This window comes from Sander lucioperca, chromosome 20 (assembly GCF_008315115.2).
Source record: "Sander lucioperca isolate FBNREF2018 chromosome 20, SLUC_FBN_1.2, whole genome shotgun sequence".
NCBI classification, from domain to species: Eukaryota; Metazoa; Chordata; class Actinopteri; order Perciformes; family Percidae; genus Sander; species Sander lucioperca.
This window is the reverse complement of record NC_050192.1, coordinates 5,053,087-5,070,111: the sequence shown is the minus strand read 5'-3', so window position 1 is coordinate 5,070,111 and position 17,025 is coordinate 5,053,087. Positions and strand designations below refer to the sequence as shown.

The following is a 17,025-nucleotide window of genomic DNA, read 5'->3' as shown; positions in this document are numbered from 1 at the left end:
TGATTTTTTTCGACATACTATACTATGACTCTTTATCGACATACTATACTATGACTTTTTTCTACATACTATAGCATGACTTTTTCATGATTTTTTCGGCATACTATACTATGACTTTTTTGTTTTTTTTCGACATACTATACTATGACTTTTTTCTATTATTTTCAACATACTATACTATGACTTCTTATGTTTTTTTTAAACATACTATGACTTTTTAATGATTTTTTTTTAGATATACCATACTATGACTTTTTTTCAACATACGACCTTTTTATGATTGTTTTTGACATACTATACTATGACTTTTTCCCCCCCGACATAATATACTGATTTTTTTTTCGACATACTATACCATGACTTTTTTTCCCCGTCATAATATACTGACTTTTTTTTTCAACATACTATACTATGACATTTTTCGACTTACTATACTATGATTTTTTTCGACATACTATACTATGACTTTTTAACGACATACTATACTATGACTTTCTTCTACATACTATAGCATGACTTTTTTCATCATACTATACTATGACTTTTTAATGATTTTGTTTTGACATACTATACTATGACTTTTTTCGACATACTATAGGCAAGGCAGCTTTATTTGTATAGCACATTTCAGCAACAGGGCAATTCAAAGTGCTTTACATAAAAACATAGTGTGTGTGTATATATATATATATATATATATATATATACATACACACTTTTTTCCAACATAATATACTATGACTGTTTTCGACATACCATACTATGCCTTTTTTCATATTTTTTTCAACATACTATATTATGACTATGATTTCTTTCAACATACTATACTATGACTTTTTTGACTTTTTGACATACTATACTATTACTTTTTCAACATACAATAGTGTCTTTTAGACACACTATACTTACTTTACTTTGACATACTATACTACTGAAAATGTCATTGGTATGCCATAAGTCATAAAAATCAAGAAACAAACATAGATTAGAAAGTAACAATCAAAATATGTACAATACACCACATGTGAATTCAAATGTACACTTTTTATAAGTGTTAATTTTCTGCAGAAATGTGCAAAATTGTCCAAGAAATGTTCAAAGGTTCATAGTACAAAGTACAACATAAAAACAATATGCAATGTACAGAGATATAGTCCCAAATATGTCTACTATAATAACGTATATAGATGTGAAAGCAGAGCCTCCTGCCAGTGGAGTGATTTGAAGAGTTTGTCCATGGTGGCTGGGGTCGGCCAGAATCTTTCCTGCCTGCCTCGTGGTCCTGGAGGCATACAGGTCCTGGAGGGATGGCAGATTGCAGCTAATCACCTTCTTAGTGGAACGAATGATACGCTGCAGTCTGGTTCTTGGCTGTAGTAGCAGTGTACTGTACCAGATGGTGATGGTGAGCATGAACTCAATGATAGCTGTGTAAAAATACACCATTGTTGATTTTGGCAAGTTGCACTTATTCAGCTGATACAGGAAGTATATAATCTGCAACCTTTTTAACTTCATGCCCCAGGTGATGATAGAGCCGAGGAAGCGAGGACTCAGCAGTGTTACTTACATACTGTACTGTGACTTTTTTGTGGTTTTTCAAGGTACTATACTATGACTATTTCAACATACTATACTATGACCTTTTTCAACATACTATACCATGACTTTTTTCGACATATACTATGACTTTTTTTTCAACATAATATACTATGACTTTTTCGACATGCTATACTATGACTTTTTGACAAAATATATACTATCACTTTTTCGAACAATGATTTTTTTAAAACTTTTTTCCGAGATGCTATACAATGACTTTTTTTCGACATACTACACTGACTTTTGATTTTTTTTTCGACATACTATACTATGACTTTTTTCATCATACTATACTACGACTTATTTTACTGTTTTCCGACATTATGAGTTTTTGTTGACTTTTTCGACATACTATACTATGACTTTTTTTTCGACATACTATACTATGACTTTTTTTTCAACATGCTATACTATGACTTTTTGATAAACTATATACTATCACTTTTTCAAACAATGATTTTTTTTTAACTTTTTTCCAAGATGCTATACAATGACATTTTCTACATACTATACTATGACTTTTTTGATTGTTTTTTTGACATACTATGACTTTTTTCATCATACTATACTATGAATTATTTTACTGTTTTCTGACATTATATAATGAGTTTTTGATGACTTTTTTTACATAATACTGTGACTTGTTTTTGACATACTATACTGATTTTTTTTACAGCATGGTATACTATATAGTGTGTCGTCATAATGTATCAAAAAAGTCATGGTATAGTATGTCGGAAAAATGTATGAAAAAGTCATAGTATGCTATGTTGTCAAAATTTCATAAAAAAATCATAGTGTAGTAGAAAAAAAATTAAGAAAAGTCATAGCGTAGAAAGTTGACAAAATGTATCGAAAAGTCAATATAGTATGTCGTCAATAAGTCATAGTATAGTATGTCGTCAAAATGTATCAAAATAAGTCATCATTGTATGTCGAAAAAAAATTATGAAAAAGTTTAAGTATAGTATGTTGTCAAAATGTCATAAAAAAGTCATAGTATAGTATGTCGAAAAAATGCATGTAAAAAGTCATAGTATAGTATGTCGTCAAAAAGTATCATAAAACGTCATAGTGCAGTATGTTGAAAAAATGTTTGAAAAAGTCATAGTATTGTATGTCGAAAAATGTATGAAAAAGTCATAGTATTGAATGTCGAAAAATGTATGAAATAGCATGTTATCAAAATGTATCTGAAGAAGTAATAGTATACTATGTCGTCAAAATGTATTAAAAAAAAAAGTCATAGTATAGTATGTCGGAAAAATTTATAAAAAAGTCATATTGTCACAATGTCAAAAAAGTCATAGTATGACGGAAAAATATCAAAAAAGTCAGTGTATAGTATGTCATCAAAGTCATAAAAATGCCATAAAAAGTCATAGTATGTCGTCAAAAAGTCATAAAAAGTCCAAGTATAGAATGAAGTAAAAAAATGCCATAAAGTTATGTAAAAGTTATAAAATTAACTTAACGAAAATGGTGTACTAACTGTTCAATAAAAGCACTCTTCACAAATGTGAAGTTTTGTTTCAGTGTATTGATAATTACTGACTCATTGACCACAATACTTTTCTTTTCTTCTGCAATCTTTATTCTATAGTTTTGATATCTGCGATCAGACAGCAGCTCTTTGATTATACAGATCAAAGTAGGGTGAGCACCAGGTCATTTCACATGTTAACAAAGGTCACATCATGTCAATCAATAACCTGTTTGATCACTTGAGGTGTGAAATATTTTACCTGTTTTCTGAGGTGATAATGAAATTCTTTTGCTGCTGTAGTCCCTGAATAACTGCTTTACAGAAACAGAGATAGATGCATAGAGAGGCAGATTTTAATCAACAGTTAACATGACATTTATCTAAAAACAGTGGACAGAGCTAGGCTACTGGTCTCCCCGTTTCCAGAAACATACACATATTTCAAAAAATGTCAAAGTATTACCTTAAAGGTCCCATGACATGGTGCTCTTTGGATGCTTTTATATAGGCCTTAGTGGCCTGTATCTTAAGTCTCTTTCCAGAAATTCAGCCTCGGTGCAGAATTACAGCCACTAGAGCCAGTCCCACAATGAGCTTTCCTTAGTACGTGCCATTTCTGTGTCTGTAGGTATTGAGGAGAGGGGGGGGCAAGGGCATTTTCTCAAAGGCAGAGCAGGATACCCAGGGCTCGGTTTACACCTATCGCCATTTCTAGCCACTGGGGGACCATAGGCAGGCTGGGGGAACGCATATTAATGTTAAAAAACCTCATAAAGTGAAATTTTCATGCCATGGGACATTTAATATCGTATAGCTGTCTATCACAATTATTGATAGCACCTTCACCATTTTTTTTCTGATTATAAGTCCATAGTTTTGCCATTATCAACGACGATGTTTCCTTTAATGATGACGTAACGGATCAACTCCTGATGTCCTCCCAGCTGGTAGATAAGATGTTCCCATCTGCAATAAAAGGAGAGGGTCTGATTTACAAACACTTCATAAAAACACACAAGACATGCAGTTATCAGCAATACATACTTAAGGTGTCATACTCATTTGTCAGAATAAAACATCTATGCAAGCTGATATAGTCTAAAAAACACAGATTACACAACAATACCACTACTTAGTTAAATCTTTATTTTAGTTAGACCTGGTCCTTTAGCATGGTATATTTAGGTATTATATACATATAATATTTTGGGAGGAACAACTTGGAAAACTGTCAGCAGAACTTCCTATTAATTCACCATTCACTGTTTCTGCTTTTACTAAGAAAGTGTTCACCCTGAATGGTGTAGTTCTTATGAGGTGTTCAATAGTTTGAAGTACTTAAAGCCCTCTATTGGACATTTTGTGAACTGCATCTCATTCAAGCCTGGATTCTGATATAAGCAACAGCTGTTCAACAAATATTTCCCACAAAGGAATCAGAGCTGTTGCAGATTTATGCAAAAGTAAATAATGTACATATGACGGCAATATATTTTAAAAAAGTCATAGTATCATATGTCATCAAAAAGTCAAAATGATTAAATGCCGTCCCATTTTAGGGGACTGCCACCCAGTGTACAAAAAAAGCATATTACGTCAAAATAATCACAAAGGCAAAAAATAAATAAATGGCTCTTACAAGTATCAAAATTAAAAGTATTTGTTATGTAGAAAAATAGCCTTGCTGAGTGTTGATTATGTTATATTATTGTATTATTATTTTTACTGATACTTTAATGTGCAAGAAGCATTTTATTGTTGTAGTTGGATGAGGTGGTGCTAATTTTAACTTTTACTGAAATTTATAACAAATACTTAAAAAGATAATCATGTTCTGTATGTAAATATGTAAATGTTCAATCTGAATAGTTACTAGTTCGACAAATAACTATAGGGGATTATAAAGTACAATATTTCCCTCTGAAATGTAGTGGAGGAGAAGTGTGAAGTAACATAAAATGGGAATATAAAAAAAAAAAAGTGCAAGCACCTTGCTTAAGTACAGTACAGTACTTGTACTAGTCATCATTACTATCCATACCTTTGTTTTGATAATTGTTGCCGATTTATACACAAATGTATCTATGATCGTCTCATAATAAATACATGATGCTATAGACTCAGACACCTTTCCGTGTGTGTTAATCTTGACATGTGATTTACCGTGTGGTGTTGAGGACCAGCAGGTCCCCGTGTTTGTTGACCTCCAGGGAGCCATGTGTGTGGGAGCGCCCCAGGGCGTAGGCTGCGTTGATGGTGGCCGCAGCCAAAGCCTCAGGCATGGACATCCTCATGTTGACACACGCCAGGTGCATGACTATTGGCTGAGGACGGAGACAAGACAGAGAGAGGAAAACGCAAATAAACAGGATAGAGACAAGAGATCAGTTGCAACTACCATACAACACTTGTGTTGTTCTCACCATGGAGCAGCAGTAGGCGTTGGGGTTAAAGTCGCTGCCGAGGGCGACAATAACTCCAGCTTCCAACATATCTCTGGCCCGAGGCTGAGGCAGCCTGAACACATACATTATTAGACAACTCAAAGCTATGATGGGGGTGTAAGTATTTATGTGTGTTACAAAGTGGTGGAGGAAGTATTTAGATCTATCAAAAATAGTTGCCAATTGTTTTTCTGTCAACAGCTAATCGATTAATCTACTAATCGTTTCAGCTCTTCCTGTATATACAGTACTGTTTGGTAGTTACATTAAACAAAGCATCATATTTAATAAGCTCTTTGTATGTTGAATAAAATTTTGTAAAGTAACTAAAGTTCTTAAATAAATGTAGTGGAGTAAAAAGTAAAATGTTTCTTTCTGCGATGTAATGGAGTAGAAGTTTAAAGTGGCATGAAAATAAAATACTCAAATAAAGTACAAGTACCTCAAATTTGTACTTAAGTACCGTACTTCAGTAAATGTACTTAGTTACATTCCACCACTGTTACAGTACCGTAGGATGTAAGCTGTAGTTGGTAAAAGGACGGCGGCGGTTCTTGCTGTTGCCATGGCAGCAATCCCCTGGTCTGTGACCTCCTCCAGGTGACTGATGGCCAAGGCTCCGAGCTCTGCACCCAACTGACACACAACTACACACTCAGGTTAACACGATTAATATTCGATAAATTGATTAACAGTCGATTAATTGATCCGTTTATAAACAAAATATTAATCAGCAATTCGGTAACACTTTACCTGAAGGTACCTACATAAGAGTGACATGAACCCTAACCATAACTTGTCATGACAAAAACTGTCAAAAGCGTTATGTCATAAACGTTTATGACTTGTTAATAATGTTTATGACACGTTCATGACAGTGTCTTATGTAGATACCTTCAAGTAAAGTGTAAAGTAATTTATAAAACAAATGTGCTGCTTTTCTCAGTTGTTATGATTGTACACAGAACGTCTTTAAATTTTGGACTGTTGCTCTGACAAAAACTAACAATTTAAAAATATCAACGTGAGCTCTGGAAAATAGTGATTGAAATTTCCCCCTATTTTTTAAGCTTTAAATACCAAACAACTAATGAACAACAGACAGACACACTTAGCAGCTAAAGACCCAAATATTTTTCACAGGATTTGGTGGAGACCAGAAGAGAGAAAATAATAATTGGAGTTCTATATTAAGGTCGTAATGTTTCAGAGGGGTGATAATCCCACTTTTAGGCCATTTTGAGGCTGTAACATGTGGTGCAGTTGAACTGTACTGCATTACACCGACAGGTGTTTTTAGAATTTAGTCTACCCATACTGATATAAATGGAGTGCACAACATATGAGAAACACAATGTGTCAAAGGCCCATTTGGGAGTTCTTCTGCACTCAAAGTGGTTAAAAAAACGCAGCTTTAGGAGTAAGTGATACCTGAGCAGAGTTCATGGGATGAAGCTCATCTCCGTGGAAGTTAATGTGGAGGCCCATGTCTTTGCCGGCCTGCAGGATGGAACGAGTAGAGCTGAGGTCAAACACTCCCTGCTCACAGAACACGTCGATGTTGTCGACTCTCAGAGTCCCAGCAGCCATCTGTTCCTTCAGTCGTGGCAGCTGAACCTGCAGGATGTCCTTTGTTGCTTCTGCAACTGTCTTCCCTCTAAATAAAAGAACAGAGAAGATTGGTTAGATATTAACTTTCAGGATGTGATGTGAAATAAGTCTTGTAAAAAGTACTTAAAAGCAATACTTGAGTAAAAGTACAAGTATCTTACCAGAAAATGACTTTGGTAGAAGTTAGAGTTACCTTTTAGAATATCACTTGAGTGGAAAAAACTTAAAACTTAAAGTATCTGATATTTACAGTACTTAAGTATCAAAAGTAATCTTCTGATATTAAATGTACTTAATTGTTAGAAGTAAAAAAAAAACTTTGATTATGAACTTTATTGTTGCTTACTTACAGCAATGCATAACATTTTGGGGTTTTCACACCTTCTTAAACATCAAATTCAACAGACATCAACAAAGAGAAAAACAGAAACACAAATATCATTTTTTGTGAGGAAGAATCTTTCCCTCCAACGTACAAAAACATTTCTTGCAAGTAAAGAGTAACGAAGATGCTTAGGGGGGAAATGTATCAGAGTAAAAGTATACATTTTATTTAGGAAATGTAGTGGAGTAAAAATGAAAGAAATTTAAAAAGTTTCAAGAAATATAAATAACGAAGTAAAGTACAGATTAGGTCTGCAGGAACGAATTCCGAAAGTCGAATATCATTCGAATAGTAAAACAAGCAATACTATTCAAATGCTGAAATTACTATTGATGTGATTTTTTTTAATGAAATAGGTTGGCTAACGTTAGCTAATCTCCCTCTTCTCATGTCTGATGAACAATAAGTTACAGGAGTGAGAAACACAAGGCATTGTGAGCCAACAAGGGGGAGTGACAAGCTGCGGCTGGAAATCAGAAGATGGGTGGAAAATAGTTTTAACATGACTTTAAAATCGGCATCCACGGAGCTAAAATGCTTATGTTAACATTAGTTAGCTCGCGTCGCGAGTTATAGGAGCTTAGCTGGGAGCTTCATGGAGACAGCTAAAGACTATGTTAGCTGCCCTACAGCTGTCAGCGTCAGCTTTTACTTCATATATTTCCTTCTAACAGAACCGTTTGGCTTAGTTATCAATGCTGTTAGCATCGTGGCTAACACTTTTGTTACTTAGTTTATGACAAATCGTTTCAGCTGTGCTTTCTAACATGATGTCATTGTGCTAACCGAGCACCGTTAGCCTTTACAACAGTGCCGCTTCACTACACATGTAAGAGTATGTTTCATTACAGAGTTCTCTGTTGATTTGTGTTTGTCGCTGTGTGCGTGTTGGAAAATAATGTAAACAGAGAGCAGCGTGCCAGAAATGCAATGCGCCATGACGTAGAGCCCCTTCAACGCCAGGCTGATGTTGGAAGTCCCTCTAGTGGACAGAACGTGTAACAACAACCACATGCTTATAGTGGCATTGACAATGCATGAGCCTGAGTAGCGTATTACATATTTATAACAGGCTGCATTTGAGCATTTCATATTTGAATATTATTTGAATATTTAAAAAAATAAATGAAATTCAAATGGTATTATAGAGGAAGACTGACAGTTCTAGTACAGATACGTGAACATTAGTAAGTACAGTAACAAAGTATTTGTACTTTGTTACATTACAACACTGGAAATAAGAAAATGTTGAGGAAGGTCCATACTTGGGCACTGCGTGGGCTCCACAGTAGGTTGAGGAGATGTTGATGGGCAGGGTGCCCCTGGCCTCCTCGATCACCTCCAGCATCTTAAGCTCAGTCTGCAGATCCAGTCCGTAGCCGCTCTTACACTCCACCAGGGTTGTACCTGCTCGCTGCATCCGGACCAGCCTGCTGCTGAGGGAGGCCAGCAGCTCTGAGGACCTGGCAGCTCGGGTGTGCTCCACCGTGAAGTGGATCCCTCCACCGGCCCGGTGCACGTCCATGTAGGTGGCACCTGCCAGCTGCAAGAGTAACATTGCATTTTATAAAACAATGTAGCTCCAGTTATGGAAGTAAGATCAACAAACTATCAAAATGTGATTTACCTTCATTGCAAATTCATGCACCCTGTCACCAGCCCAGACTGGATGGGTGTGGGCGTCAACCAACCCTGAAACAAAAAGCTTTTTAAAATACTAACCACTGATTTCATGTAATTGTATAACCAGTCCAAAAATCCAGTCCCAAAAAATATAACTTGCATGTAAGCCTCTGCTGAGCTGATACTCACCAGGCAGGACACACATTCCTGAAGCATCAATCACTTTATCAAAGGACGCTTCTGGATACTGTGCTCCGATGATTTCTGCAGGCCCCACGGCTTTAATGAGCCCATCACTGGATGAAGAAATTGGTTGCTTTAATGTCACTTTAAAGCCCAGCTTGGATCTGAACAAGCTGAGCTTGTTGGTTGACAATGTACAGCTTAGACTAATGGCCACCGTACAGAGGAAAAACCTTTTTGTAAACACCCTCAGTCCAAACTATACATTTTAATAGCACCCATATAGAATAGAATTAGATTAAATGTCCAGAAACCAATATATGAAGTGGTTATTAATGAATATATTTTAAAAGTGATATTAATAGAAAAGTTTCCAAAGTTTTCAGCCGTCCAGTTTTTTCGGTGTAATGAGCCATTACAGCCTGTAGGGGCACCAGTGTGCATATATTTCCTGTTCCCTTTGGCTTTTACATATAAAACCTGCAGATCAACTAGAGCTGTGCTGCCATTTAGTATGCAGGTACGAAGAGCAGCTACACAGTTAATAACTAATGCTATTTGTGTAACATTTCTTCACTAACTCATACAATTTTTAACAACAGGTGCTCGCACATGCTTATAACATGGTATGAAGTAATCTCAGATGCTTACCTCCCTATCACTATGCTCCCATTTTCAATCACAGAAAGATTTTGCATCCCATGTTTAGTCATGAACTTCTCTCCGTTGTTGCAGATCAGGACCACCTGTTTGGCATTCTTCACCAGGAGTCTATAATTTTTGGACATTTTGATTCATCCAAAGCAGAAACACTTCTCTTCAGAGTGACTGGCTTTCAACTAGTTTGGGAACAGGCAAATATTTGTTCAAGAGAGCAGAGTTTAAAGTGCACAGTAAGGGGTGGTGCTTCTGCCACAGACATCACAGACAACCAGTAATCATTGAAGAGGAATTTACATATTCTGTTAGATACATATGGCCAATTCCAAACTGGGCCCTACACCCTTCCTACTAGGGCCGCACGATATGACCTAAAATCGATCACGATTAATTGCACATTTTACCTTGCTAACAATAAATGAACGATAATTAATCACATTGTTCTATATAATCTTTTCTGAAGCCAAAATGTTTCCAGACGACGGACACTGCAGTTTCTTTGGGCACAAGTTGCTCAGTTGACTGAGTTTGAGTTATCCTACATTATGCTTTCCATGCGGCTGACTGGTCCCAAAGTCATGTGACTACACACGCAGTAGAATGTTTTTAAGGAGAAAGTAGGCCTATCAACAGAACTAAATTATCGTCATGGGAAAAATACGTCGATAACAGCTTCAGAATTTCGATGTCGATGCATTTTCGATTAATCGTCCAGACCTACTTCCTATGCATGGAGGGTCCGCGACATTGTCATGCCAAACCAACTAGCAGGGAGTGGAAGTGTTACAAAGCCCTCTAACAGGCTTACAGACCACGCTCCTCTTAATTAAGTGCAGCGCCTCCTTTGTGCCTAGAGGAAACGCTACATATCTAATGTGAATTCCGTGCGGTTATTTCCAAAGACATTATTTGATAAGACTATTATTTTATGCACACAACAGTTGCCGCCTGATATGAAACCATGATTATAAAAAGGTACGGCAGCGGGAGGATGTAGGAGCTAGATTGGTTATCACATGCAAAAACCACAACAATCAGGTTTAAGAAAGGGTACAATAATCATTTTATTGTGTCTGTATCACAAAGTCACAACATAAAATTGAACTTACATACAGTAAAAAAAAAAAAAATCAATTTCAAAACTTCTTCAAAAAAAAACCTAAAGCGCAGGCGTTCATTTGTTTCACATGGTGAAAACACAAACACACATCAACTCAACTACAAGGTACAATCACACAACAGGGCCAAGTCCTCTTCACCAACATCACTCCCTCATTTCTCCGTCTTCCTCCTCTTCTTCTACACCTCTGATGTACAAAACATTATTGCACCTGTGGGTATGAAACACACCTGTTAGCACACAGTGCTGCCATAACTGGCTGCAGGGGAAAAGACAGAAGCACAATAACTTGATCATGTAGTGCTCCTTTTGCTACCACCACTGATTTCTTTGAAAAATGACACGTTAATTATTAACACAAGTTAGTTGAGGTAGTTAGGAATCTTAACTCAAAAAATAACTTTCTCTGTATCGTTTTGTCCAGAAACTTTTTTTCCTTAAAAAACACAAGCATCTTACTTTAAATGACCTTGTTGAAAAGCAGCAAATGTAAAATTAAGTAACTAATAAAGATTCTACTGAACTAGATATGGAATAAAGATAAAAAGATATTTTAGGTTGACAACAAACCTGACAAGGACTTCACCAAGATGACCCGCCAATGCTCCATCCACATACTCTTCTGTGTTTGCCAGCTGTCAGGAAAACATGTAAATATAAAAAGGTCAAGATGCCACCCATAAGGGTGTATTTGCACTGTTAAGGGGGAATCATGTTCGCTGATCTGAATGGTACAGCTTGGTATAATAAAATCCCAATAAATCACAAAGAGAAAAAACACTGTCCGCACAACATATACTGCAGAATATGAGACGCTGGCAACTCTGCAATGTATGTTAGGTCAGAAAAACTAGGCACTGTGCACTCTCACAGCCCATAAAAGTATATGATAGAATATATATATCTTTCTGACTTTGTGGAATCGACAACTGCACTTGTGCAAAAAGTACAAAAGCACATTTGTTATAATTTGCTTGTTAAAGAAAATGTTGTTCACTAGTTGCTGCTCACATTAAGGAAAAATGGAAGCTCTGAAGCTAGTAATGCTTAATTCATCCAACATTTTCTTTGTGATATGACTCTTGCGGCTTTACATGAGGAAATATGCAGGTGTGAAAAAGTCAAGATGGAATAACAAATGAACAAAAAAGCAAACTGCTTTGTGTTTGATTTACCATTGTTCAACAATGCTGCAATCCAACGTACTTAAGCCAAATATTCTCTTTGTGCAAGCAAGGATGGCACATGTCTGTGTTGATGAATAATATTTGTATTGGAACAAGACCTACTATACAATAAGTTGCTCTCACCTGCATGTTCATGTACCCATCCACAGACACCAGGTAGCCCTTGTACTCCATACCCCACTTCAGTTTCACCATCACCGGCTTGCCTGTCAGGCCGTTCAAGAATGGCTTTGGGTTCAAAGGTAAACTCTATGGAGAAAAAGAAAATGAGGCAGGTTATTATACACAGTTGACCACCTTTTGGCTATTACATAACTATACATGTATATTGTGACAGCATTGCCAACATTAACCAGGGTATTACTTATTGTCGCAAATAATGTTATTCTCTAAATAGACAGCTCGTGCTAAATTTAGTTTTAAAAATCTGCCAAATAATTTTGGCTTGGCATATCAGCAGCATGTCAAATGAAAACATGCATCTAGTGACCTTTCCCGGATATGTGATGATATAACGTTAAATTCGGCCAAACACTCATTTCTTATTTCAAATTAAAAAAATGTATACACAAAACAACTCTCTGAAGCGGATGTGTTTAAATGTATGGCAGTAAACAAGATAACGTTAGGTAAAACATTTCTAAGTCAATATTTACGTGTTGGTGCTGTGTTGATTGGATGTATGCCAAAATGAAAAGCTGCTGCTGGTGTAGCCTGTATTGTACATTATTGCAGCCGACCCCAGCCAAAATGCTTAATGAGAACACCCATTATTGCACTTCTTTGTTCATACGGTTTCAGCCAACAGTAACGTTAAGTCAATGAGGCTGCATACAGCCAGGCAACCTAAACAACGATGTCTTTACGGGAGAAAAAGCGTTTAGGTACAGCAGGTTCTGGAACGTATAAAACGTACTGCTTGCCGATAAGCATATGCTTGCTGAATTAGAAGATTTTAGAATGGAGTTTGGTGGGCCTTTTTTCTTCACAGAAATTGGGCCAAACTCAAACAACAGGCGGCATACGTTCACTGGTAAATTACGTTACGTCGCCGAATAAACGACTACATCAAACGTAGTACTATTTAAGTAACTAAATACTACATTTTACGCTGCTTGTGAGCGTAAAAGTGAGATGCATTCATTCATTCACTTTAAAATCATGAATGAGAAGCGAGCGTAGCTAATGCTAACTTAGCAAATAGGCTACTTTCTTTGCGCAGTGATAGCGAAAACAATCCCACTGAACATCTAATGAGTTGATGGCAAACAATAGTACGATGTACTCACCATTTCTGTTCTACTCAATGCTGTGTGGGAATTAATAAATTCGGTATGTTTTCGTCACAAGAACGTTCGTACTTCGCAAAGCAGCACACGCTTTACCGCCGAACAGGAAGTACAATACTTTGACCTGTGAGGGGTCTTCATGTTTTTACATACTGCCACCTGGTGGTGAGAGGTTTACACTGCAACATACAGCTTGCAAGATGTGTTTTGCATATTAATACTTCAGGAAAAGGTAACTAAGTACATGTACTCAAGTACTGTGCTTAAATACAATTTGAGGTACTTTTACAATGCATTATTTCAAATATCCTGCTTTACTACTCCACTACATTTCAGAGGCAAATATTTTACTTTCTACTCCACTATATGTGTCTTTTTGTAGACAGCTCTTGTTTATAGTCACTCTACAGATGAAAATTGAACATAAAAATATATATGATTGTTAAAGATAAAGTCATGGTTCCCAACCGTTTTTGATTGTGTGACCCCGTACAAAAAAAAGCATCTAGGACCCCTTGCCATATTTAGATGATGAGTTACCATTTACACCAAAGATATGTTTTTTCTTCTAAAAACTGCTGCTTCTGCCAACTACTCACATTTAAACAATTGAAAAAGTTTAAAGAGGTAAATAATCTAACATGACATCACGTAAATTAATGATAGGAAAACTACAAGTTTTATTGTTTTTGTTCATTTTTAAGTCAATATTTTTATCATGAACTGTGGTAAATGTAAAAAATAAAAAATAAATTATAGCCTTCCTTTTGTCTCTGACTCTAAAACCTAAAACTATTCAGTTTACAATCAAATAAGAAAAGCCAATCCTCACAATTTATTTTCTGTCAAATAACTGATTTATTATTTGAATAATCGTTTTATAGCTGTAACAAGTTAAAGTGAGTTTAAAGTGACCTTATGAGGTGCATGTGTTATTCCCTCTTGCATCATAATACTATGCTTGAACGGACATTCTTTAAAATGTGTCATATGATAACTGTAAGGTTGAGTCCAAAGCAAATTAAGTCATATTTTTTTCTAAACTATATCCAGCATCACTGTCAGTCTCTCTATCTGCCCTGAGTTGAACTATACTGTATGCGTAACACCATGCTCTATAGAATATTTCACTTTAACATGAACCTGGCCAAAGGACTATTCAGTCATTATAAAACTCTGACCTGTTTAGGAGCAAAAAGTGAAATGACTGTCATATCTAGGTCATCTTGGCTCTCTGTCTGGGCAGCTATTTCTCCCCAGGCACAAACAGTCTGAAGATTTCACTCATTTTTCTGTGTAAAAGCATTCAACTGTTACTAAAGCATCCAACAAGTTCAAACCTGATACATTAAATAAAACCAACATCTGACTTCCTACAGTGAAGGGCTTGGTTCTGTCAAAAAATTCCTCTAAAATTGCACTAGAGCTTTCTTTGCATGTTTGAAATACTCATGTCCTTACATCATTTAGCCTATTTTTCTTCTCTCTCCTTTTGAGTTGGCCCCCGTGTAATTAACCAATCCATCCGTCAGTTACCGTGTCAGTTATGGCATGATAACAATGTGTGTGTGGTTGTATATTAGGAGCAGGGGCAGGGCCAGAGGGGTGACACTGGCCACAAAACGACCACAAAGATAGACGAAAAATTACCACAAAGTGATGGAAAATGAGTAAAAACAGACACAAAACAGCCCCAGAGACAAAAAAGCGTCCACAAAGAGACACAAAACAACCTCAAACAGATGAAAAGAGACCACAATAAGACAGGAAATGTCCACAAAAAAAACACAAAACGTCCACAACGAGATGAAAAGAGAGTACACGGAGGTGAAATATGGCCATAAAGAGACAAAAAATGACCACAATGAGATGCAAAATAAAAAAAAGACATAAAACAGCCCAAGAGACACAAAAAGCATCCACAAAGAGATGAAAAGAGAGTACACGGAGGTGAAATATGACCACAAAGAGACAAAAAATGAACACAATGAGATGCAAAGCCTTTTAGTTGTTGGTATCATCATTTGGAGGAAGACAGCTTTGTTGAAGAGGCCAGTCGAATCATTCCAGTCTGATGCCAAACAGCCCTTTGAAGTCTGCAGAGGAAATCTGAGAGACTAAAGTTAACAGTGAATGGGCCTGTGGAGTGCATGAACTGCAGGAATTGTAAAGCATGGGACTCACAAACCTCACAGCTGTGTGCAAAAGTCCACTGTTTGACGGACAACTTAAAGACCTTGCTTCTTCACCTTCTTGCCAAGAGTTAGATGAGAAGATACCACACTCATGTCTGTACCATAAAGTTCTGTACACTTCATGCTATGGCTTAGCTTAGCACAACGTCTGGAAACAGGGAGTTTAAATCTCTGAGAAAGATCCCAGTTTTCTTTCTCCACAAAGAGTAGGACTGATGACTGAACCAGGACAGACAGAACAAAGTGAACAGGTGAGATAGTTTCATTTGGCTCACTGCTTATTGGTCATGGGTCAGAAGCACAGAAAGCAGGTCATGGTCCGATTACACAGCAGACAGAGAAGCCAAAGCCATGCTGTGTTCAGTCGAGCTTGACCCAAATGGGCCGGAGCGGAAAGAACAGTTTTTCATCATGAATTTTTTTGTACCACTACTGAGCACAGGGGGGCACACTGCAGCCTGCACAGTGTTGTCACGTATTGTTCATGCAGGCCCAACCATAATCCAAGTTGTGGTAATTTAAAGCTTCATGTTACATATATTTGAATGCCTTTATCCTGCCCCTCTCTTCTTTATACGGGCTATTAAGCAGCCATTGTTGGGAGGAGACAGCCATGTGGAAAGCAGAACTGGAATTTAAAACCTTGCAATTTATTTGGCTTGCATATTTCACTGGTTTTGTCTGGACACCAACAATGTTGTCAACAAAGGCTTCAGCGGAGCAACCAATCGGTGTAATTTGTAATGCATCAGCAGCATCACTTTGTGTTTGCGCTCTCTCCTTCCAAAGCCAATTAGTAAGAAATGTGGATATGAGCACTCATTTACGCCCCACATCAGCTTTTCATCAGACTCCACGTGGGCTGTACTGGGGGCCCCACAGGTGTCCACACTTGGACGTCTGGTATTAATATAATAGTCACTCACTAATCACACTGTTATCACACTGTGTTAAGTCTGTAGTTGCAATTACCTTAACATTAGCATACTTACACACTGATGCATCAACAATAATAATGTATAATAATATATCATTCACAGGGGCCATTCTTCTGCAGAACCAGGACTTTTACTTTGAAACATTTTACTGACAATACTTCTGTACTTTCACTTAAGTAAGACTCAGAATGAAGAACTTTTATTTTGGTGGATTTTTGCATTGATTTGAACAATCTGAATACTTCTTCCATCACTATACGTGACAGGTTTGTCCCAGATATCAGTGGTGGAATATAACTGCA

The 17,025-nt window shown here is 36.7% G+C and overlaps 2 protein-coding genes across 2 annotated transcripts; both read right to left on the bottom strand.

Moving 5' to 3' along the window:
• Positions 1-3,419: 3,419 nt before the first annotated feature.
• On the bottom strand, positions 3,420-10,222 carry amdhd1 (amidohydrolase domain containing 1). Its single transcript, XM_031313600.2, has 10 exons — positions 9,986-10,222; positions 9,341-9,447; positions 9,156-9,220; positions 8,794-9,071; positions 6,964-7,189; positions 6,044-6,168; positions 5,512-5,605; positions 5,252-5,412; positions 3,889-4,054; positions 3,420-3,552 (listed from the first exon to the last, which is right to left on the bottom strand). The coding sequence occupies exons 1-9, from the start codon at positions 10,120-10,122 to the stop codon at positions 3,949-3,951; spliced, it is 1,299 nt and encodes a 432-aa protein (XP_031169460.1). The 5' UTR covers positions 10,123-10,222; the 3' UTR covers positions 3,420-3,552; positions 3,889-3,948.
• An 817-nt stretch (positions 10,223-11,039) lies between these two features.
• On the bottom strand, positions 11,040-13,741 carry snrpf (small nuclear ribonucleoprotein polypeptide F). The gene is made up of 4 exons (XM_031313601.2): positions 13,591-13,741; positions 12,425-12,550; positions 11,685-11,749; positions 11,040-11,325 (listed from the first exon to the last, which is right to left on the bottom strand). The coding sequence occupies exons 1-4, from the start codon at positions 13,591-13,593 to the stop codon at positions 11,259-11,261; spliced, it is 261 nt and encodes an 86-aa protein (XP_031169461.1). The 5' UTR covers positions 13,594-13,741; the 3' UTR covers positions 11,040-11,258.
• Between the last annotated feature and the right edge of the window lie 3,284 nt (positions 13,742-17,025).

Coding starts and splice junctions, on each gene's coding strand:
- amdhd1 (XM_031313600.2), bottom strand. CDS start 10,122: ATGTCCAAAAATTATAGACTCCTGGTGAAGAATGCCAAACAGGTGGTC. Junction 9,448..9,985: donor GGGAGCATAGTGATAGGGAG/GTAAGCATCTGA, acceptor TTCTTCATCCAG/TGATGGGCTCATTAAAGCCG. Junction 6,169..6,963: donor ATCCCATGAACTCTGCTCAG/GTATCACTTACT, acceptor GTTGTGTGTCAG/TTGGGTGCAGAGCTCGGAGC.
- snrpf (XM_031313601.2), bottom strand. Junction 11,750..12,424: donor ATGGGTACATGAACATGCAG/GTGAGAGCAACT, acceptor TTTTCCTGACAG/CTGGCAAACACAGAAGAGTA. Junction 11,326..11,684: donor CTTGGTGAAGTCCTTGTCAG/GTTTGTTGTCAA, acceptor TCATACCCACAG/GTGCAATAATGTTTTGTACA.